Source organism: Microplitis mediator, chromosome 3, assembly GCF_029852145.1.
Source record: "Microplitis mediator isolate UGA2020A chromosome 3, iyMicMedi2.1, whole genome shotgun sequence".
NCBI lineage: Eukaryota > Metazoa > Arthropoda > Insecta > Hymenoptera > Braconidae > Microplitis > Microplitis mediator.
Genome location: NC_079971.1, coordinates 14,160,603 through 14,183,621, shown reverse-complemented (window position 1 = coordinate 14,183,621; position 23,019 = coordinate 14,160,603). Strand labels below are relative to the sequence as shown.

At 31.9% G+C, this 23,019-nt stretch overlaps 3 protein-coding genes across 3 annotated transcripts; all 3 read left to right on the top strand.

Annotated features, from left to right (window-relative positions):
• Positions 1-3,780: 3,780 nt before the first annotated feature.
• LOC130665493 (uncharacterized) lies at positions 3,781-10,255 on the top strand. Its single transcript, XM_057465913.1, has 3 exons — positions 3,781-3,979; positions 9,610-9,792; positions 9,880-10,255. The coding sequence occupies exons 1-3, from the start codon at positions 3,910-3,912 to the stop codon at positions 10,047-10,049; spliced, it is 423 nt and encodes a 140-aa protein (XP_057321896.1). The 5' UTR covers positions 3,781-3,909; the 3' UTR covers positions 10,050-10,255.
• A 5,740-nt stretch (positions 10,256-15,995) lies between these two features.
• LOC130665909 (uncharacterized) lies at positions 15,996-18,116 on the top strand. The gene has a single exon (XM_057466537.1). It carries the CDS (start codon positions 15,996-15,998, stop codon positions 18,114-18,116), a length of 2,121 nt encoding a protein of 706 aa, XP_057322520.1.
• A 31-nt stretch (positions 18,117-18,147) lies between these two features.
• On the top strand, positions 18,148-20,618 carry LOC130665907 (uncharacterized). Its single transcript, XM_057466536.1, has 2 exons — positions 18,148-18,190; positions 18,280-20,618. The coding sequence occupies exons 1-2, from the start codon at positions 18,148-18,150 to the stop codon at positions 20,616-20,618; spliced, it is 2,382 nt and encodes a 793-aa protein (XP_057322519.1).
• Positions 20,619-23,019: the final 2,401 nt, after the last annotated feature.

The following is a 23,019-nucleotide window of genomic DNA, read 5'->3' as shown; positions in this document are numbered from 1 at the left end:
TTTTTGTGTATTATATAATTAATATTTGAGAAAATTGTATGTGTGCGCGTCATACTTATTATCTATAATTATTTATTTTTTTGTTATCACGTGCGTGTGATAGCAAGCCGAATATTGTTTTATTGTTTTTGCGTTACTTTGACCGTGGGTCAACAATTTATATTGTGAAGTGAAATATTATTATTTATATTTTTTATTATTGTTAATATCCGTCGAAACAAATTTCTTTATTAAATTAAATATATCGGGTAAATGGCTACCAACCCGGGATTTATTTAAATTTGATTATCTATCTATTGCAAACTATCTCTTTCTTGCTTTCCTTTTCCAATACCTGAAACTGCTTTCTGTTTATTTTATTATTTCATTTTCATTTCATTTTTTATTTATTGTTAATTTGTTATTTTGTTCGTGGGGTACACGAACTGGCGCCCAATTCGGTTGTCTAACCCAGCCTGAGAAGAGCTGTGTATCTATTGGGATCGTGAGCATCTCCAAAGGATTTTTTGGTTTTGTTTATTATTTTATTTTCAGTTTCACCATCGGTGGGCCATAACGGCTATTCTGCACACCCCACACTCCACCGTGGGTTGTGACGAATAGTAAGGAACGTTATAAACGCCATTATCTTTATTTTTTCTATATGTATAAAGCTTTTCTCTTAAACCTATATATTCCTCCATAATTTTACCATTATTTTCATCTTTCATAAGACCTATTACTTTTTTATTTTTTAATAGAATATTATATTCATTATTTGGAGAATAATCAGATGTATCAAATTTATGAATGTCGCGTTTAATAATTTCGTAGATATTAGGTACTGTAAAATGATAAATGAGACTATCAGTATCTGTATACATTAATATTAAGGTCTCATTATGAAAATTTTTCTTTATATAATTATAATGGAAATCATAGATGAATGTCTTAGCTAAGTCAAGTATACTGTCACGATCGGAGTGAGTGAAGGCGACGGGCGAAAGGGTTATATTGTTAATTATTTAATATCGGAATACCGAATTATCTCGTTCTATAACTCAGCCAAGGAGTTCGATTGAACCGTCACGTGGTTAGTGTGAGAACTTATGGATGATTAGGTACCGATCATTAAATTATAAGTTATAATATGAAATTATATTCTGTCATCCAACCAAGGAATTGGCGTCACGTGGCTGATATAAGAATGTTTTAATTTCTTATCGTTTTATAACTTATTTGTCTACTCGTACCGAGCGGATGTACTATAGACCGTCCCGTTCAATGACCTGCGTGGCGTTAGGGTAGGTCCGGGATTTTTGAGCGAGAGGGATATTGGGTCGATGAATATGGGCCCTCGAGAAGACCGTGTTCCTTCTCCGTCTTACTTAGGGTTTACTATGACTTAAATTACTAGCACTTGAATGCTGGAGAAAAAGGACAGTAAATGAAAAGACGAATGTCTAAAAAGAAAAACATGTGTAGTATATTGACAGGTTGAATCTTACATGTAAATATTATAACTTTAGACTTACCCAGAAGGGTTGATATACCTGCACACACACTCACTCCAAATTCACCAGTTTGAATTTGTGTACACAGGAGTTTACAATATTTTATGATAGTTTTTAATTGAGATTCACTGGTTGAATCTATTCACACGAACGCACTGCACGCTGAACCAAAAGGCCGGCTTTGCTGTCGAGTGAATTTATGATGATATATATAAATATATATATTTAATTTTAAGGGTTTTATTAAGAGGATAAACTATTCCCGAACAAGGACTCCGATTACCTAGGCGGTGGACGTCACGTGAGGGAGTTTAGTTAATTCTAACGCGAACTCAAAAGATTTTATCTTAGGTATCCAACCTAGGAGTCCAGATGCCTAGGCGAAGGACCTCACGAGGAAAGGTTTTAAAAATAAAATTTTAAGTCGCGAAATTATCCTATAATAAAATTTAGATGAAATGTATGTGGGCCAAACTATTCGTAACGTGATTGGTTAGACACAGCATATAGTATACATAAACGACAGAATAATATATCATGAACAGATACTATATTATATTTATGTATATTTATGTGTTATCAAAATAATATGTTAAGGGTGCGTTCCACTAAGCGTCCACAACGCTCAAAACGCCTCAAAATTCTATCTAAATACACATGAGCGTGGCGTTGTGAACGTCAGGTGGAACGCACCCTAAGTCTTTCGAAGTACAGTTAACATCCGTTAAGCGTGCGTCCGATAACGACCCGCCCCCTCTTGGGTTCTGATGCTTCGCCCGGCGCACTGGGGTGCCTGCTATATATCCGGGAAAATTTTAATTCATAATTAAATATGTAATAAATAAATGAATAACCAATAAAAAAATAATTTTTAAATCAATAAGTCTGCTAATTAGAGTACAACTCAAGTAAACAGATTTTAGTATCTCAGTTATGAATAACCTTTATAAAATAAATCATCAATATAAATATCAGAAAAAGTCAATTATTAATTAATAAGAATCATAAATAAAGAAAAATCAATTTTATCAAGCTGCACGTACACAAAATTTATACATGCATATTTACTGCAGATAGAAAGCATGATATAATCGAATTTTATTTCTACTAGCATACATGTTTCGCGCGCAAGCTTATGTGTGTTGTTTATCATGTAATTATTTTAAATGTATATTTTCATGTCGTTTGCATAATTTTTTTGCTATTGAACAATCACGTTAGGAATAGTTTGGCTTTACATATATTTCATCTGAATTTTTTTATAAGGATTTTTTATTAATCAATAATCGATTTGTTTGTTATTTATATTTATTGACAAAGAATTGATTATTATATAAATTTGTATTCTAAAACATTATTTGTAAATAAGTTGATAAATAAATAAATAAATAAATACTATTTCCAAAGATTATTTATAATTAGGATATTAAGATATGTTCATTCAAATTTTTCACTTTTATCATCAGTATACTTGATAATTCATAGACTTTTTTTATTGGTTATTAATTTTTTTTATACTAATTTAATTATAAATTCAAATTTTCCCGCGTATATAGCAGGCATCCCAGTGCGTTGGGTGAAGGATCCAAACACACCATAAAGCGGGTACTCAACGGGCTTCAATTGTAATAGGGGCCGAGGTGGCGGTATAATAACGTCATACAGAGACTTCTAGCGATAGCGTCCGAGAGACATCAATTATAGTTTGTGGTCTTAAAAATATTTGACCAAGTCGTTCTTTCGTTCGTCAACCTTCGTTGTGATCAGTCGCTTCTCTGAAACATTCATTGCTGTACTTAAAATCTTATCATGACTTGTGAATCGTTGTTAGCATCTTTTACATTGGATGCTGAAATAAATGCATGGATTTCTGGGGATGAAAGCATGTGAGTATTTTTTGATTCTATTTAAAATTATTAGTTACATTTTAAAATATCAATTAGCCTGTAATTAATTGAGGGTTATAAATTTTAATCGTTTGCTTTTATTCATCTTTATTGTTATTTCAGTGAACTTCGTGGATACGTCGACTTAATTGAGGGTATGAGGACGGTTAATACCGGTCCGGTCAATCAAAAAAAGGCGTCATCACTACTCAAGGTGGTGATCAACAATGGTAGCAATTCAAGAGTGCGTGTTTTGTTTTGGGGAGAGTTAGCAATCAAATACTCTCCATTACTTCAAGATCGTACCGTAAATATAAAGTTTTTACATTTTTATACATTGTAATGTTTAATTTTATTATTATTCTTATATAATTTTTTTGATTTTATATTCATAGGTTATAACGCTCACACGAGGACGCTCAACTCTGCCCAACCCATGGTACAAGAATCAAAACGAATCGACGGTTCATGTAGAAATCGTTGTCTTGCCAGGAACGGTCATTATCATCGAGGACCAGAAATTTGAAGATATGACAGTTGCCCCCACTGACATTCCTGAAGTTAAAATTGAAGACGTCATGGATGCAGGTGGAATGATTTGTAAGTAATTACATTAATTCAATTTAATAATAATAACATTGATTTAATTTATCATTTAATTTATTATGATCTTGAAGTTAGCAGCCTATTGAAAATTTTTGGTTTTTTTTTCAACAATTTAATTTTTAAAAAAATAAAAACTAAAGATATGCGCATGTACAAAATCAAAAATTCTATAGGTGCAATTTTTTCAAATTTTTTTTTTTATAACTTTTTTTTTTTTTTTTATTTATGTTTATTTAAGGTCGCATCGACAGCTGGGTCATTAGCGACCCCAATAATATACATTAGGTTTTGAGATTACAAAAATTACACATAGATAGGAGAAACATTAGATGTTGGTTAACAGTTCCGTGTCTTTTAGCAGTTTGATGATCTTGTGTATATTCTCCAGGTTGTTTAGACACTCTCTAAGGTTAGTCGGTAGGTTACTTTTTTTGTATGTATTATTGACACAATCCACGAGTAGATGCTCAACCGTTATGGGTATTCTGCAGTGGGGGCAAGTGTTGATGGGCGTCTTGGAAAACAGGTGACCATGTGTCATTTTTGTATGTCCTATCCGCAGCCTAGTTACGATGCATTGGAGCCTTCGGTCAGTAAGGTTTGGAGCTATTTCCCAGATGTTTTTCCTGGTTAGATGAAGTGCTGATTGTGAATTGGTCCATCGTATGTTCCATTTGATTTTAGTATACTGATCGATTAGTTTTTTGTAGTCTTCTACGGTTGTTGGGACTTGAGTGTAGTCCTGACCTTCAGTGACGGATTTTTTTGCTGCTTTGTCTGCTTTTTCGTTACCGGTGATACCTTGGTGGGCCGGTACCCATGCTAGAACTATTTCTGTACCTATTTTAATTGCATTTTGTAACTTCTGTTGGATCAACTGTATTCTTGTGTTCTTGTTATGTTTGTTGCCCACTGCGTCAAGTGTGGCTTTAGAGTCTGAGAAAATTATTATCTTGGGTTGTTGGAGTTCTGATGCGGTATCTATGGCTTTATCAATGGCAAAGGCCTCACATGAGAAAATAGTGAACGAATCAGGTAGTTTAAATAATATTTCAGTGTCATCGTGTACTATTGCACACCCTTTCTTGTTGTTGTATACGGAGCCGTCGGTATATATGTGCACATGGTCTTTATAGTTGTTAGATAGCTCGTTAAAAAGGTTGGTGTACATAATGTTAGGAATATTGTCTTTACCGTATGTTTCATTGTGTATAAAGTAGTCGATGGTGAATTCAAGTTTTTCCCAGGGAGGTAAGGGGTGAGTTTGTCTCGGTAAGATTAGACTTTTGCTTAGCAGTGGATCCTGTCGGATATTTTTTACTCTGTATTGAATGGGTTTAGGTATCTGTAGGTGTTTGGCGTAGACTTTTTCAGTCGCAGTGGACAAAGATGTAGTCTCTTGCAAGGGGTTGTTGGTTAGACATATGCTTGATGCTGCATATTTTAATTGGAGGGCGGTTCTTCTCAAGTCGAGTGGAGGTTCCATACCTTCTGCTAAGATGCTTAGTCTTGGGCTGCTCCGAAATGCCCCGATGGCTAGTCTTATAGCGGTGGTTTGTACCGGATCTGATAGTTGTAGTGTACTTTTTACCGCTGAGCTGTATACCGTGGCGCCATAGTCGATTTTTGCTCTGACGATTGCTTTGTAGGTGTTCATTAGAATGTCTCTGTTGGCTCCTCTATTATTTGCACAGAGGACTTTCATGATGTTTATACGTTTTTTGCATTGGACTACCAAGTTTTTTATATGCGGTTTCCATGTTAGTTTGCTGTCGAATGTGAGACCAAGGATTTTTATTTCTTTTTTCCTGCCTATTTCAATCTTATTTAGATATAATTTTTCAGTGGTTTCGAATCTCTTCTTTGAAATTATTATATATTCGGTTTTAGGGGCAGAGATTTTAAAGCCAGATGCTGTACAGAAATTCAGTAGTTTGTTTAGCGCTTCCTGAAGGATTTTAATGGTCGTAGTTGCTTTTCCGGTACACACCAGTGATGTGTCATCTGCGAATGCTCTGACCTTGATCGGTTTGGGAATAACAGCCATCATATCATTTATGGCTATAAGAAATAGAGTTGAGCTCAGTACCGAGCCCTGTGGCACACCGTTTTCTATCTCTTCGACTCCTGATAAGCAGTTACCAATTCGGACTCAAATCTTGCGGCTGCAGATGAAGTTATATGCAAAGTGTAGCAAGTGACCTTGAATCATGAGTTTATTTGCTAGGATGTCTATTATGCGATATCTCCAAACTGTATCATAGGCTTTCTCTAAGTCAAGAGAGAGAATTGTACATTGTAGACCGGTTGCGAGTGCTTCACTAATATCCGTTTGCACCGTATTTAAATGATCGGCTGTTGACCTAAACTGTCTAAATCCAAACTGCGTAGGTGCAAGCCATTGATGTGTTTCTAGGTACCAGATCAGTCTACGGTTAATCATTTTTCCAATAATTTGCATAAATTACATGTCAATGATATTGGTCGGTAGTTAGATGCGATTGACTGATCTTTTTTAGGTTTTGCAAGAGGGATGACTATAGCATATTTCCAAGTTTTTGGGTATAAATGGTGAGCCCAAATATAATTGTACAGCTGTAGTAGGTAGTCCAGGCTAGATTTAGCTAGGTTCTTGATTAGGATTACTGGTATGTTGTCGGGTCCTGGGCTTGAGTTCTTACTGGCATTCAGTGCTGCATTTAGTTCCATCATGGTGAAGGGTACGTTAAGGATTGCTGTTGGGCTAGTAGGGTTAACTTCTTTGGTGAATTCGGGTATATTTGTATTGTTATATTTTTCAAATTTTTGTTTATAATCAAGAGCCTCTTGACTATAGTTGCTGTTACTTGAATTTTTAGCAAACGTTTTGGCTAACATATTAGCCATATCGATTGGTGCTGCAGATGAGGTTCCGTCGTGATCAATTAAAAATTTGGGAGTCCAGGAAGACTGTTTACCTTGATACCTTTTTATGAATTTCCAGATGGTTTCGGTGGACGTGTGATAGTTAAAAGATTGAAGAAGATTTTGCCATGATTTTTTGTAGCTGTCTTTGATAGTACGCCTGGCCTTGGCTCTTGCTTGATTATAGATAATTTTATTGATATCTGTACTATGTTTTTTGTATCTATTGAAAGCTTTTTTTTTGTTTTTTATATCCTGTTCACATTCGTTGTTCCACCAAGGTACTTTTTTCCATTTACACTTCGATTTTATTTCGTGTTTGGGGATACTCGAATCTGCAGCTTGACTTAGTGCATCTGTGAATTTTTCCATAACATAATCTATTGACTTGTCGGGATTTATTTGCGGGAGTTTACTGATTAGCGTTCCTGCATGAATGGCATATGCCTTCCAATCTGCTCGATTGTACTGCCATTTGGTTGTTTTGTGCGGGGTTTCGTGAGTGTTTAAGTTAGTTTCAATTTCAATCAGAATGGGGTAATGATCGCTGTCATACAAATCTTTTAGAGGATTCCAATGTAGCTTACTGGCAATGTTGTTACTACAAAAGGTGAGGTCTATGACTGTTTCATTGCCAGACCTTGCAGAAAAGTGCGTTGATCTACCATCGTTTAACAGTATAATTTCTGGCTCTTCTAAGATTTGTTCGATAGCTGTGCCTCTAGGGTCAGTGTATGAAGATCCCCATAAGTGATTGTGGCTGTTGAAATCACCAACTAACATGAGTGGTTTGGGCAGTTGCTTGATGATGTTTAGTATTTCGTCTATATTAATGTCTTGGCTGTTTGGTAGGTAGATATTGCAAATGCACATTCTGTGTGGTAATTTAGTGTTGATTGCTACGACTTCAAGGGGTGAAATGATTGGAACTTCGCTGGCTTGTAGACTTTCGCTGACAAAAATTGCTACACCTCCACTAGCATGTGCATAATCAGCTCTATTTTTTTGGTAACATTTGAAATCTTTCAACGAGGCAGATTGGTTGGTCTTGAAGTTAGTTTCTTGTACACATAGTATTGTTGGTAAGTAGTTGTTTATTAATAACTTTATGTGTTCGAATCTAGCATAGAAGCCATTTGTGTTCCATTGTATTAAACTGTAAGAGATGTTGAGTGTTGAGGATTGAGATTGAGGAGCCATGTTGTGATTTGAGTGATTAAATTTCTTCAAGGTCCATACTGGAATCAGAAGTATATGAGTCTTGTGATATCTCGGAACCTGTGCTTTCTTGGTTACATAGTTTTTTTATTAATCTACTAAACCGATTTTTTAGCCCTCTTGGGATAAGTAACGGGCGTAGTTGTGTGAGCATGTTGATAATGTCCATCGGGTTGTCAGTGAATTCATTTGCGATGATCTTGGGATTTGAATTGCTGAGTGCTTTTTCGAGGAAGTTGATTAACTGAAGGTATGTGAGTGGATATTTATTTTTGTTGTTTAGCATTTCACGTTCAATTTCCGGGATGTACAAAGTCTTACTTTTTTCACTATCCACTTTAGCTTTTTTTGTTGCCTTGTGTTGAATTTCTTGTCTGAATTTAGTTTCATCGGTAATAGTAGTAGTGGGGGTGTTTGTGGATGACTTTGTAGTAATGGTGCTGTTTGAGTCTGAGAGAGCGCGCTTGCTTTGTAGGTTCTTCGTTTGGTTACTTGAATTATCGTCGGTAGCAATTGGTGGGGGAGGCATAGAGAACTTGTCGTTGGTAGCAGAAGTACTTGATATGCTGATGGGCAAAATTGATTTAGGATCTTGATGTGATTGTAGTTTTTGGTTCGAGATATCGCTTGTGACGCCCGTTGCGGTGTCTTTGTCGTAGGGACAATTTTTGGCTTGGTGGCCTTCTTTTTTACATATGAAACATTTCATTGTATCGTTGGATAAATATATCCAGTTGGTGACACCGTCGTATGTAATTGGGATTTTACCAGGCATTGCTTCCATTTCTTCCGGTGTAATGAACATTTGACGCCTGAAGCTATAACAGTGAGCATAGTCTTTTTTGTCGATACCAGCTCTTAAGAAGGAAATATTAGAAATAGGATTAATCCTCTTATTCCGTGTAAACATGGGGCTTATTGTAAGACTGGTACCAGCGATAATTACATGCTTGTGTTTTTCGATGAGCTTATCGGCTAATTCTTTGCTCGATACATAGATGCAAACACGATCACGTGATATTCTGGAGATGAAGCGTACTTCCGTTGCACCAACTTTGTTACCTATAGCTCTGGCATACTCGTCAATTGGTACATTTTCGATTGCGTCAATTACGATGGCTTGTTCCTTAGTAGGAAACACAACGGTGTTAGTGACATTAGCTAAACTTCTGTTTGGGGACGACATTATAATTGTGGGGCTTCTCTGTAGTCAAAGAAGTATCCCTATAGTTGGGTGTTTTACAGACACTAGGGGTACACAATCACTGCGCACTGTTAAATATTTTTATGAACAATAACTGTAGTGACTCACTATGAAGTAGTTTATGTTAATTGCCAACACTTAAGAATACTCGCTGAACCGCTACGGCACAACCGTCTCCTTCAAGCGTTAACTTGCAACTGTGTTTTTTATAACTTATCGTTTAAAAAATAATCCAAAAATTATTAGACTTCGGCTAACTTCAGTTTCGTTTTAATTTTCGTTCTTTTAATTGTTTCAGATGTCGAAGGTTATCTTAAGCAGCCCTTTTTGAAAATGTCTGCATATGGCGGTAGTTATGGGGCAGGTGTGATCGTCAAAGATAATTACAAGCTGCCAGTTAAAATTCTTCGGTATGATGATAAGAAGGTGTTTCAAAAAGGTAGTTTTCTACGACTACTAGGGCAACTTTTTGTAAATTATGGTAAATATTATTAATAGTGTTGTTTATCTATTTCAATATTCTTGACAGCATACAATTGTAATTTTCTCTTTTTCTATTTAAATATAGATGGTGCTCCGCAGTTTGTAATCCAAACAAACGAGAACACCACTCTGGATGAGGACAAGGCAGCATTGTTGGATAATCAGCTGCGTATCATTGGCTTCCAAACACCGAAGCGGAAGCACGAAGGATTTGCTGGACAGTTACCAAATAAAAGATCTCCTTTTGACAAGTAAACATCACCCATCTCATTCACGTTCAAGTAAATTTTACTTCTTGAAATGTCGCAATTTGAGATATTCAATCTTTGTTTTTTTTTAAATTTAATTACTTTTCTTAAAAAACGATAATCTTCATATTAATTAACTTCATTTACGTCAAAATTTGAATTCATCTTAAGTTTTCGTGATCACTTCAGTTTCTTATATTTTTCTAAACATTTGATTTGCAGTCGAAAAATTTATCTTCAGTTTAATTTTATTAATAACAGTTATTTTTTATTGATCAATTGTCAAATCATTTTAATTAATATGAAGATTATCAGTTTATTATTTTTACCCTTTGCTACAACTTCGATAATATATTCAATAACAACTTCATTGACTGTACATTTAAGACAGTGATTCATATAATGAGACTGAGTTTTATAGAATAATTATAAAATATGACCTGATTAGTCAGTAATTATTATTTCTAAGATAGTGACGTAAGCCCCAGTCAGTAAGTGGTACTTGAATATATCTATACACAGAAAGAAGCGATTTCTTGGCACAAGGAATTTTTTACAACATAAATTTCGAAAAAAAATAAAATTTCAAGACTAAAAAAATTTCTTAGCTAAAAACAGTTTTTCTTGTTAAAAACAAAATTTTTTCTCGCTTTAAGATTATGTATTTTTACATCGTAATAGTAAAAGTTTCTTGAGGTCAGTTAAAATTTCCTAACAGCATAAATTTCTTACATCAAGAAATCCTTATTTCTGTGTACGTGGTAACATTTACTTTTATTCTAAGCTTCTCTTAATTCATTACTACTATTGCATCATTAGTCATATCCAAAAAAGAAAAACTGCTATTTAATCTTATTTTATTTTTATGCACGTAAAAATTAAACTTAAAAGTGTCGATGCAATCAATCCGTATTTATTACATATTCACAAGATTAATACTGTTAGATTAAGAGAATTGTGACCTGATTATTGCTCTGTAAAATGTTTGTAAGGTTTTAGCCAGTAAGTTACAATTAATTTTACTTATGTGATGTATTAATCATTAATTAAATTTTAAGCAAATTATGTGATTCGATTGTTAATGAAAGACACCGAGTGTCTAAAAACGTGTTGAAGATATGTCAATGACTGTTACTGTAATTCTTTTAAAGATTTTATCTACTTGTAATTGTCATAACTGTAGTAGTTATATGTAATGATTGTGAATGTAGCAGACATCAGACAAATTTAAAATTATTAATAAATGGAGTAAATAATTTATAATAATAAAATTTTTAAAAATGCACATTTAAAAAATTTTGAAATTAAAGACTGCATTTTTTCAAATTATTATCTTTTAAATTATTTACTCTATTTATTAATAATTTTAAATTTGTCTGATGTCCGCTACATTAACACTCATTGTATGTAATGTTAAATGATGTTAAAATTTAATTGATACTTTTGTTAAATGACACGCAATAAGTCAATGAATAAAAAAAAATATATGCAAATGCAATTAATTTTCTCTAAGTCGTTTCGACTTCTGTTCCTTCCTATAAATTATTATAAAATCAATTATTATTATTTGTTTTATTTTGCTTTGAAATTTGTTATTATAGGTTATTTTTTAGAGGTCTACCGATAATTACACGTTCAGTAAGTACCTACTTCCCCTCTACATTTTGACACATTATGAATTACATTTTTTTTTATTTGCTACTTTACATCAGTTATTTTCCATTTTAATGGAAGCGCATGTGCACATTGTACTTTTCAGCTGAGTGGTAATAGCACGTTCGCAGTAAGCAGCCGGAAGGTGCAGTTTGCGCATGCGTTTCATGAAAATGATAAATTTCTTCATGTAGGAGGAGCTGACGAACTCGGCCATATACGCAACATTCATGAGGATGGAACAGCACATGCGTCGTATTTAAATTTTTAAAGAGAAGCTATTTTTACTATATTTAGAAACGCAAATAAGGATAGCGCTACAAATCGTCAATTCCTTGGGGGAAATTTGAAAAAAGGCTGCATTTGCGTACCAGATTGGCATTATACTTTTATGCTCATAAAAGATTGCACTCCTTATATTCGTTGGGTAGGTGTCTTTTACGCATATCCCGTTTACCCATGTGTATCAACTACCCATATCCCGATGACGCATATTCCAATTATCCAAATTCTTATTACACATATATTTGATTACACATATGTTCAATGATACATATCCCGATGATACATATATAGTTTGTGGTTCATGGGTGATTCATCAATTTGGATTATTAACCGTAATTTATAAAAATGTATTTTCTTGCCATTTCTGTAGGTAGAGCCACAATATTTAAATTAATTTGAACTTAACCACATCAAAAGAAGCATGGAAATGAACAAGCATTTTAAATATAACTAATTTTAAATAAAAAATTTTTATTTAAATAATAAATAATTTTCATTGTTAAATCAACTTATTATATAGATTAGTGAAAGTGTATAAATCTATGGAGAAGGTAAAAAAATATATATTGTGTTTTTTGTCTGATTATAAATAAAAAAATGATTTCTTGTGGCATAAAATTTTTACTTTCCCCACCAATTATTCACGTTAACGTAACGAATTTAAAATCTTAATTTTTTTCTTTTTAATTGTTTTTAGAAGTATCAAAATAATTTATTTTATTTTCATTATTAATTATTTTTTAATACTTAATTGTGCAATAAAAAAAAAAGTATTTAACTGAATAAAAATTTAATGAAAAATACTTTTTACATGATTAATATTTTGTTATTTAAAAAATTTTTATTTTTTAAAAATAATTACGTTTTAAATACATAAGTTTAATTATGAGCGTGAATGTAGAAGACATTAGACAAATTTAAAATAAATCAATAGATTTAATAGCTGAAAAAAATAAAATTAAAAATAATTTTGAAACTAATAAGTGAATTTTTTTATTTATATTCATATTTATATATTATTATTTATATTTATATATACATTTATATTTATATATATATTTATTTATAATCTTAAATTTGACTGATGTCTTCTACATTCACACCCATATTTTTCCTGCTTTTTTTTATATGGTTGTTTAAAATTCAAATTAATTTAAATATTGTGGCTCCACCTACAAAAATGAAAAGAAAATACATTTTTATAAATTGCGGTTAATAACTCAAATTAATAAATTTCCGGTGAAAAATAAATTATATATGTATCATTTGGATATGAATAATTGAACATATGTGTAATCAAATATATGTGTAATAAGAATTTGGATAATTGGAATATGTATCATCGGGATATGGGTAATTGATACATATGGGTAAACGAGATATGCGTGAAAGACACCTACCCTATTCGTTCACTCTAAAAGTTTACTTTTGTTTTAACGTCCAATCGCAGTCTTGAATTTCTAACAAATGAAATCAATAGTATCTGTGTTTAATTTCTTTCCAATTGATGGCAAATTTACGTCAGTTTTTGTTTTTCAGCTTTCTGACTTTTATCAACGTCTGTTAAGTGCCTGTCTGATAAGTAGTCGAAGTGGTTATTGGAGATATATTTGAGGATGTGGAAAGTTATCTATAATAATAAACTTATATTATCAACGTCTGTTAAGTGCCTGTCTGATAAGTAGTCGAAGCGGTTATTGGAGATATATTTTAGGCTGTGGAAAGTTAACTATAATAATAAACTTATATTAACGTGAATAATTTAGCCTTAAAATTAAACAAAAATTTACTGATATTTATATCGGAAATATACTTTGATACTAATAATAGTACATTATCATTATTTATATCGCATAATACTTGACAAAAACATTATTTGTCATTTAAGAACATCGCTAACGGTGATAAAATTATTTTTATCATCAATAACCGTTGTAATAATTTTGATATACAATAGCTGTGTTTTGAGAAACGAATCGTGTAAAAACGATACTAGCTCGGCTATTGATGAAGATCCTTTTCGATTATACGTAAGTATCTTTATAAGTCATATGGAATATGTGTATAATGAATTAATATTGTGCAATTCGTTTCTATAATAATTTTATTGAACTGGAACAATTCGGGGTCTATAAGTGATTAATCAAATTTTTTCAACCCATAAAGTTGATGAATTCGTAATATTCTACTTTTTCAGAAAACGTTATCAGAAAATAAATTTGGGTCACTTTTATCTCATTATCATTTTCTAACTTCTTCAGTTATTTACTTTCATTGCTATACAGTCATCGAATAAATAATTTGAACTCTAATATTCTATTACAGTTTTCTTTTTTTAAGCGTTATATCACAATGACTCCAAATAATATGAAAAAATAAAAACAATGAACATGAAATTTTCTATTGGCTTGGGTGTAAATACAAAAAAAAATTAAATTTGCATAAAAAGTAAAAATATATATATTTTTAATTGTTTATAATTTAAAGCAAAAACATTTTCAATTCATTGTTGAATCGCATGGTAATTGTCATTAGCAGTATAGAAATGATAGTTTATGCTATTTTTTGTCTAAATATAGTTCCTTAATTGTCTATTTGACGATGATTCAATGAAAAATTAAAAATTTTAATTTACCACAATACTTGAAAAATTCTGTTAAAAATAATTCATAAATAACTAATTGTTATCAATGTTAACTGCACATACATGTATTGAATGTTAATTGTTTTTATTATATTATAGCTTATTTTGTCATTAGTACAAGGGAATTAAAATAAAAGTACTTTAATTCAAAAATTTTTTAACTTAAAAGTGTAGGTGACCGTAATGAAAGTAATTAACTGTACAAAAGATTGATCACAAGAACATAATTAGGAGGGCAGTTGAAAAATTAATTGTCTTCAAATGATTTGACTAAAATAAAAAAAAAAAAAAAAAAATTAAAATTAATATAACTAAATTTATGTTTATTCAACATTTATAACGAAATGTTTAAAAGATGAAAGATAAAATGTCATGATATATTTGACCGTGATACACCAACATAAACCGTGTTCGAGCCTCGCAATTGTGTTCCCAACTATGTCGATATTACCGATGTTTTTTCTTTTCTCACCATTATTTTTGTCATTCTAATTAAAGTTTTTTTTTTTTTTCAGGTATATCCAGTGCGAATTCGAATTGAATAAAACATATGCGGCTTTTAAGAATAAAATAAACTAACTGCTTATAACATAATATCTACAATAATAAAAGATTGAAATTTTACATTGAATGATTACAAACGAATATTAAGAAAAACAAGTTATAAAAAATCGAATTGCTAAAAATTGTGAACCTGATAAGAATAAATGATATAAAAAACAGATAAAATGACTTAAAATAACTAAAAACTTGAACAAATCATAACAAAAAAATATTATATAATAAGTTCACCAATAACGATTAAAGAATAACATAAAGCATAAACCAGACAAATATTCATTTGACTTAAATATAAACGAAAATAAATCTTATACCTTATAACTACACACAAAAACAATAACAAACAACAATTAAATTACATGATGAATTATAAAAACAAGCATTAACTATTTGTACTGTGAAAAACAAAATAATAATTTGAACAAAATTAGAATTAAAAATACTACTGAACAAACTTGTATCACCATCGTTAATTTTTTAATTTTTAAACTATTATAATTTATATTGAAAAGCTAAGATATTTTATATTTGTAATATATCTTCAACATATTTCAAATTTAAATTACATCTTCATTTTGTACGGATTGCGATTATATTTTGCATATTATCCTCATAAATTATCAATTTTAATTACTTATAATTCAATTCAATGTTTGATTTGTAATATGAAATATTAATTAAATATATTATTTTATAATAAACTCTTTTTTTATTCACCTATTTACATAATTAATTTTTAATAGAATTGTTTTTTGTGTAAGCAGTTTCGTTTATTGTATTTCATTGTAAATATTAAGTAATAGATTGATAATGGGTCGTAGGAAAATTGAGCGAACATCAGCCGAAGAAGAGGAAATCAAAAAAGTACGACGTGATAAGCAAAATGAGCTACGACGTCGAAGTCGAATGATGACAAATAACACACTATATGAACAAGGTGAACATAATGCAATTACGTCTAACAATTCGTGTTCGTTAAATATTACAGATACGCTATTAAATATCAATGAAAATAGTTCTATATATGATGTTTTTGACATGCCTTCTACGTCCAATAATCCAATACCATCACTATCAACCGCATCTCAGGATCGGCACTTTGAACATAATTATAGTAAAACAGTACCGATTAGGTCAACTGTATCGCAGAGTTGGTGCTCCGAACATAATTATAGTAGAGTAACAGATGAATCTTGGAACAGAGTGGAATCAAGTAGTGAACCTTCGATTCAAAATGACCCTCTGCGTCGATTAAATATCAATAACATTAAAATTATAGATACTATTCGAGAAAACTACATAGGTGAAATGAACGTAAACTGTAAACATTGTAATGCAAAACATTTTGCTGCTGAAGTAGTGGCAAACAAAGCTAATTCATTTAATGACTGTTGTCGTCATGGTGAAGTAGCGTTAGAGCCTTTACCAGAATTTCCGACATTGTTGAAAGCCTTATTCGAAGGTACTCACGAAAAGTCGAAAAACTTTTTCGATCGTATTCGTAATTTTAATAGTTCGTTTTCATTCGCTTCGTTTAATGCTAACTTGGTTGATTTATCTTCTCAAAGACGGGGTCCATATTGTTTCAAAATTCAAGGACAAGTATATTATCAAATCAATACTTCATTATATCCATCTTTAACTGAATCACCAAGCTATGGACAGTTATTTATTGTGGATTCAACGGAAGCTGTAGAATATCGGTCCCAAAGAAATGTAGATTGTGACAGAGGCCTCTTACAAACTATCGATATGACAATTCGTCAACATAACGTTTTCGCTAAATCCTACCAAATGATGAAGGATGTACTAAAAGATCAATCAATAATTAATCCAAACGGCGACACCGTTGAACATGAGTTGAATTTAATTTTTACATTCAAACCGGGTATGGATATTAGACGGTACAATTATCAGAGAGTGAATGAAGTTGCCGCAGTTTTCTCTACGAATGCGGATGGTGAAATTCCTGAGTCTTACGTTACAATTCAAAATAAAACATCAAAATCATTTCAGTATTTAAGTACTATGGACCCTAACACTGAACCCTGGGTTTATCCTTTATTTTATCCTTATGGTAATCAAGGATGGCATCAATTTATACCATACGCACGTAAAACCAATCGAAGAGTAACGCGTGCAGATTATTATAAGTACAGATTAGCTATTCGAAATAACTTTAATGTTTTTTTAACGGGACGACGTTTATCTCAACAATGGATAGTCGATAGTTATGTTAAGATAGAGAAAGATAGATTAAATTATTGTAAATTTAATCAAAAAAACTTACGGGCCGGATCGTATCAAGGCTTATTAGATCATTTACAATCACGAGTCTATAATGATAATACAAATTCCAATATAGGTAAAATTTTTATTTTACCATCGAGCTTCTGTGGTTCACCACGTAATATGTTGCAGCATTATCAAGATGCTATGTCCATTGTGCGTAAATTTCGTAAGCCAGATTTGTTCGTGACTATGACATGCAATCCGAAATGGCGTGAAATTACTGATAATTTATTGCCAGGACAAAGAGCTTCGGATAGACCTGATTTAGTTGCACGTGTATTTGATATAAAAAAAGATGTTTTGATTCAGATGATTGTGAAACAAAATCTTTTTGGTGAAGTTATTGCTTACAACTGGGTTATCGAATCTCAAAAACGGGCATTGCCACATTTACATATGTTAATAACATTAAAAAACGGTTCTAAAATAACAACTCCCGATGATGTCGATAAATTTATATCTGCAGAAATCCCAGATCAAACAAGTAATCCTACGTTGCATGATATCGTTACAAGAAACATGCTTCATGGTCCTTGTGGAAATTGGTGTTTAGTTAACGGGTCGTGCTCAAAAAAATTCCCGAAAAGTTTTCGTAATGAAACAACAATGGATGAAAATGGATATCCTTTTTACCGTTGACGAGACGAAGGAAGAACGTTCTCACGAAACGATGACACTTTCGATAATCGCCATGTGGTCCCATACAATCCGAAGTTATTAGAAACTTTTGATTGTCACATCAACGCAGAAGTTGTTTCTTCTATAAGGGCAGTCAAATATTTATATAAATACGTATATAAAGGCCATGACAAGGCAGGAATAACAATAAATAGAAATATACCGAATGCTAGAACTGAACCGTTAATTAATCAAAACCAAACATCTCATGATTCGAGTGTTAATGTAATTAATCATGATGAAGCACGAGACTTTGTTGATGCTCGCTATGTTGGCCCTGTTGAAGGCGTTTGGCGAATTTTGTCTAAGCCTTTACAAAATAAAAGTCACTCCATTACACGCTTACCTGTCCATTTACCAAATCAACAAAGTATAACAATCAATGATGATTGCAACGTCAACGATATCCAAGAGGCTCTACAGAAGCAAACAATGTTGATAGATTACTTTTCGTTAAATCAACGTGATCCGTCCGCCCGGCAGTACATTTACAGTGATATTCCATATCATTACGTGTTTAAAAAAAATAATGATACGAATGTTTCATGTTGGCAACCGCGTAAACGACACTTCAACGTTATCGGTCGTATGTATTCTGTTAGTCCCTCTCAAATTGAATTATTTCATCTTAGATTGTTATTGATTAACATCAAAGGTGCAACAAGTTTTGAAGAGCTAAGAACGGTAAATGGGGTTGTCTACGATACTTATATGTTGGCATGTTTAGCGGCCGGGCTTATTGAAGACGATCAAGAATGGAGACGAACATTAAATGAAGCGGTAGTATGGATGATGCCACGACAATTACGTTGTTTATTCGTTCGCATACTAATTCATTGCCACCCCCTTCATCCAGAAGAACTTTGGGAAGAGTTTAAAGAAGCTATGTCTGAAGATTTTTGTAGACTTTTAAGTGCAGAAGACGGACAAAATAAAGCTTACGTGTATATTAATACTATGCTTCACCGAGAAAGTTATAGTCTTTCAGCATATCCCAGTATGCGACAAATAAATGAAATCGAGGATTTAATAGACGCAGAGTCATTACAAATTCCTACATTCGACGAACCCCAATCATATTATTGTAAATTAAATGTTAATCAAAAAGAAGTAGTAGATTTCGTTCTAAATTTAGTTAATAATAAAAAAAGTGATGACCCTCATTGTGTTTATATAGATGGACCTGGTGGTTCTGGTAAAACATTCATCTACACTACATTATGTCATATAATGAGGAATATGAATAAAAATGTATGTACTATGGCTTATACAGGTATCGCAGCTACTCTTTTACCTAATAGAAAGACAGTTCATAAAACTTTTGGCTTACCCGTTCCTATGTTTTCTGATTCGTCTTCACACATTGTACCTAATTCATCACAAGGTAAATATTTAAAAGATGTAGATGTTTTTATTTGGGATGAAGCCCCGATGTCACCCAGATACGCTTTAGAAATAATAGATCGTACTTTACGACACATTATGAGCAACGATATTCCCTTTGGTGGAAAACTAATGATTTTAGGGGGTGACTTCCGACAATTACTTCCAGTTCAACTTCATGCTACCCGTACCGAAACAGTTAATTTATCCATGAAATTCAGTTCATTGTGGGCTCATTTTCACAAATTTTCTTTAACCCAAAATATGCGCGCATTGCCAGAAGAAAAAGAATTCGTAGAATTTTTACTGAACGTTGGTGATGGAAGTCTTAATGACTTAAATGATGATCTAGATCTTCCTGACGCGTGTTTTGTATCCAAAAATAATGACATTGTTGAAAATGTGTACGGAAATATTATCAGAGGAAAACGTTACGATGAATTAACAAAAACTGTCATTTTGTCGGCTCGGAATGTAGATGTAGATGTGATAAATAAACAAGTTGTTGAACTTTTAAATATATCCATAGAGAAAATTTATGCGGCCGTTGACAGTACCGAAAATTGTGATAATGGAAATTTCGACGATGCTATTTTACCGGAATATTTAAATACTCTAAATCCCCCTAATTTTCCTCCGTATGAACTACACTTAAGACAGTACACAATAGTAATGCTGATTAGAAATCTTAACTTAAGTGAAGGATTATGTAATGGCACAAGGTTAATGATTTTAGATTTAGGTCTCAATGTTATACGATGCAAAATTTTGACGGGTGACAAAACTGGTGACACTGTTTTCATCAATAGAATAACATTATATTGCGAGAACGTTTATCCATTTTCTTTTAAAAGAAGACAATTCCCAATCAAAGTAGCATTTTGTATGACCATAAATAAAGCCCAAGGTCAAACTTTTGAAAAAATTGGGGTTGACCTTACCAAAGACGTGTTTAATCATGGGCAATTGTACGTAGCTTTTTCAAGAGTTCGAGCTTGGGCAGCACTGCAAGTGTATTTAAACGAAACAAAACTTAATAAATCGGTTAAAAACTTCGTTTTCAAGGGAATATTCTCATAATTTATTACTTTTTATTGTAATCTTTAGTTGTTATTATTCAAATTTTAATTTACTGTACAATGTCGTACTTCACGAGCGCGCTTGCACGCTCAACGTACACTAGTTATTTAAAATAAAAGAATCGAAACTCGGTTATCGGTCTAGGAACTCTGATTGCCTAGGCGTAGAGCGTCATGAGAGCGAATTTTGAAATTGACTCAGTGAGTCTTACTCGCGGATTTAGATGTAGAAGCAATGACTTTTGATTTTTAATTTTAATTCCGATTATCGGTCTAGAACCTCTGATTGCCTAGGCGTAGAGCGTCACGAGAGCGAACGTTGAAATCTTACTCGCGGATAGATCCGACAAGGGTTTTAGTTGCGGCGGTAATGACTGACTTCGATTATTTTTCATGGGTTTATATAGCAAGGGTTTAATAGAAAAGTGGGGCTGAATGATGTCACATCTCTAAGACAAAAGTGGGTTAAAAAAAAGGGAAGAAAAATAAAATAGAGAAGTTTTGATTTTTTTGACACCTGGGAGTAAAATATGAGGTTCAAGGGGTCACGGAATTTGATAGCGACCGGATGCAGATAGAAAAATAACTCCGTGGTGGACCGTGGGACACCTTAAAACAATGTCTCTTTGACAAATATATAATAACATTTATTACTAATATTTTAGATGTCCTCAAAGAAAATAATTTTAAAAAACAAAAATCAAGAGGGAAAAATTTCCATATAGTGAAAAGGGAAAAGAGAGGTTTCGCGGGGTACCGTGAGACTTGTTCTCCATATCAAATATATGAGGACTTTTACGATCAATATATTACGTACTCTAGAAAAATATAATTATTTTAAAAAACAAAAATCGAGAGGAAAAATTTGGGTGATAAAAAAAAAATACTGAAAAGATCCATGGGGTACCGTGGGACTTGTTGATCATAGTCATAAAAATTTAAATCGAACTAGATCAAGGAATTATCTTGATGAATTTATGTGACATTTACGATGACTTTTACGGTGATCTAAGGGACTCGCGGCAGACATCTGGAAAACATTGGGTCGGCGGACTCATAGCAAAGGGCCGGCCATAGCGGTGCAGCTGTGCATAGAGAAACACATAGTTTCTTACTTTGTTACTCTTAGTCTTTTATCTTTCTTACTCTTGTAACTTGACCATTCGTTTTCACATACCCTTACAATGGGAATTCATAGCAAACCCAAAATGAGCTAGATGAACATATATGTATACAAAACAGTATACGTGTGAATACATGTATTTGTTCGTACATAATAATATATTATTATGTTGGGTGTGCTTTGAATTACCCAAGCTGATTTTAATTTAATAAATAAGAAAAAGAAAATTCTTAAATGTAAGTATGGTGGAGTGGTGATTCAGGTGTACCGATTGTTACAATACTGAATCCAATATAGATAGGCTTCGTAAAATAAACATGACCGTTTTTTAATTCAATTATTACCATGTCTTCGTCAAAAACAGTTAAAATATGAAAGTTAGGCTCAGAAATTAGAGATTTTGCACCAAAACGTCCTGTCCATTTTGTTACTATCCTAATTTCTTTATGTTTTCTAACATTTTTCATTGTTTTCCCAAATACAGCATTATTCATAAGCTTAAAAAAGTTTTTCTCAAATGCGTTCTTCGAATTTTTACGACAATCAGTATTTTTATCAATGTATGTCTGTGTTACGTCAAAATAACACATATTAATAGTTGTGCTCCTGTTTAGCCTTCGCCGAGCGAAATAACTGGGACGGAGCTATAAGGATGACTGTTTATTATAAATAAAATTAAAATAAAAATACTTACTTACGGTTCGTTGTCTAAGAGATAATTAAAATTATAAAAAAATTAAGTAAAATAAAATTTAATTAATTTAGTAAAATAATAAAAGCAAAATTAAAACAACTTCCAAATTTATTTAAATCAAAACAATTATTTAAAAATTATTACAAAACAAAATTAAATTTGATTTAGACAATTAAATGCGGTTTACAATTTTTAACGCTTTATAAAATGATTTAGCTCTCGATTTCACTTGTTATTTAATTTATTTAAACAATCAATTTATTATTTAAATTTATTATTGATTATTTATTTAATTAAATTGTTACCTTGATCTATTTGATGATTATTATTATTATCAACAATTATTTATTTGATTTATTATTTATTATTCTTCCTTCTCAACCCTTGATAATTGATGTAATTTTATCAATATTGAATTTTATTTATTAAATGAATTATATTTAAATAATTCAAATTAGATTTGATAATCGATGGAATGTTTATCAAAATTATTTATTTATTAAATGAATTACTACTTTTGAATAATTCAACAATTATTTAAAAAAAACTTCTGAATTATATTTTAATAATTCAGTTTATAAACAA

Bases quoted from the DNA above. Each gene is read 5' to 3' on its own strand.
- LOC130665493 (XM_057465913.1), top strand. From the start codon at position 3,910: ATGACAGTTGCCCCCACTGACATTCCTGAAGTTAAAATTGAAGACGTC. The intron at 3,980-9,609 runs GTAAGTAATTAC...TAATTGTTTCAG, and splicing joins GGATGCAGGTGGAATGATTT to ATGTCGAAGGTTATCTTAAG. The intron at 9,793-9,879 runs GTAAATATTATT...ATTTAAATATAG, and splicing joins GCAACTTTTTGTAAATTATG to ATGGTGCTCCGCAGTTTGTA.
- LOC130665909 (XM_057466537.1), top strand. From the start codon at position 15,996: ATGGGTCGTAGGAAAATTGAGCGAACATCAGCCGAAGAAGAGGAAATC.
- LOC130665907 (XM_057466536.1), top strand. From the start codon at position 18,148: ATGACACTTTCGATAATCGCCATGTGGTCCCATACAATCCGAA. The intron at 18,191-18,279 runs GTTATTAGAAAC...ACGTATATAAAG, and splicing joins GTGGTCCCATACAATCCGAA to GCCATGACAAGGCAGGAATA.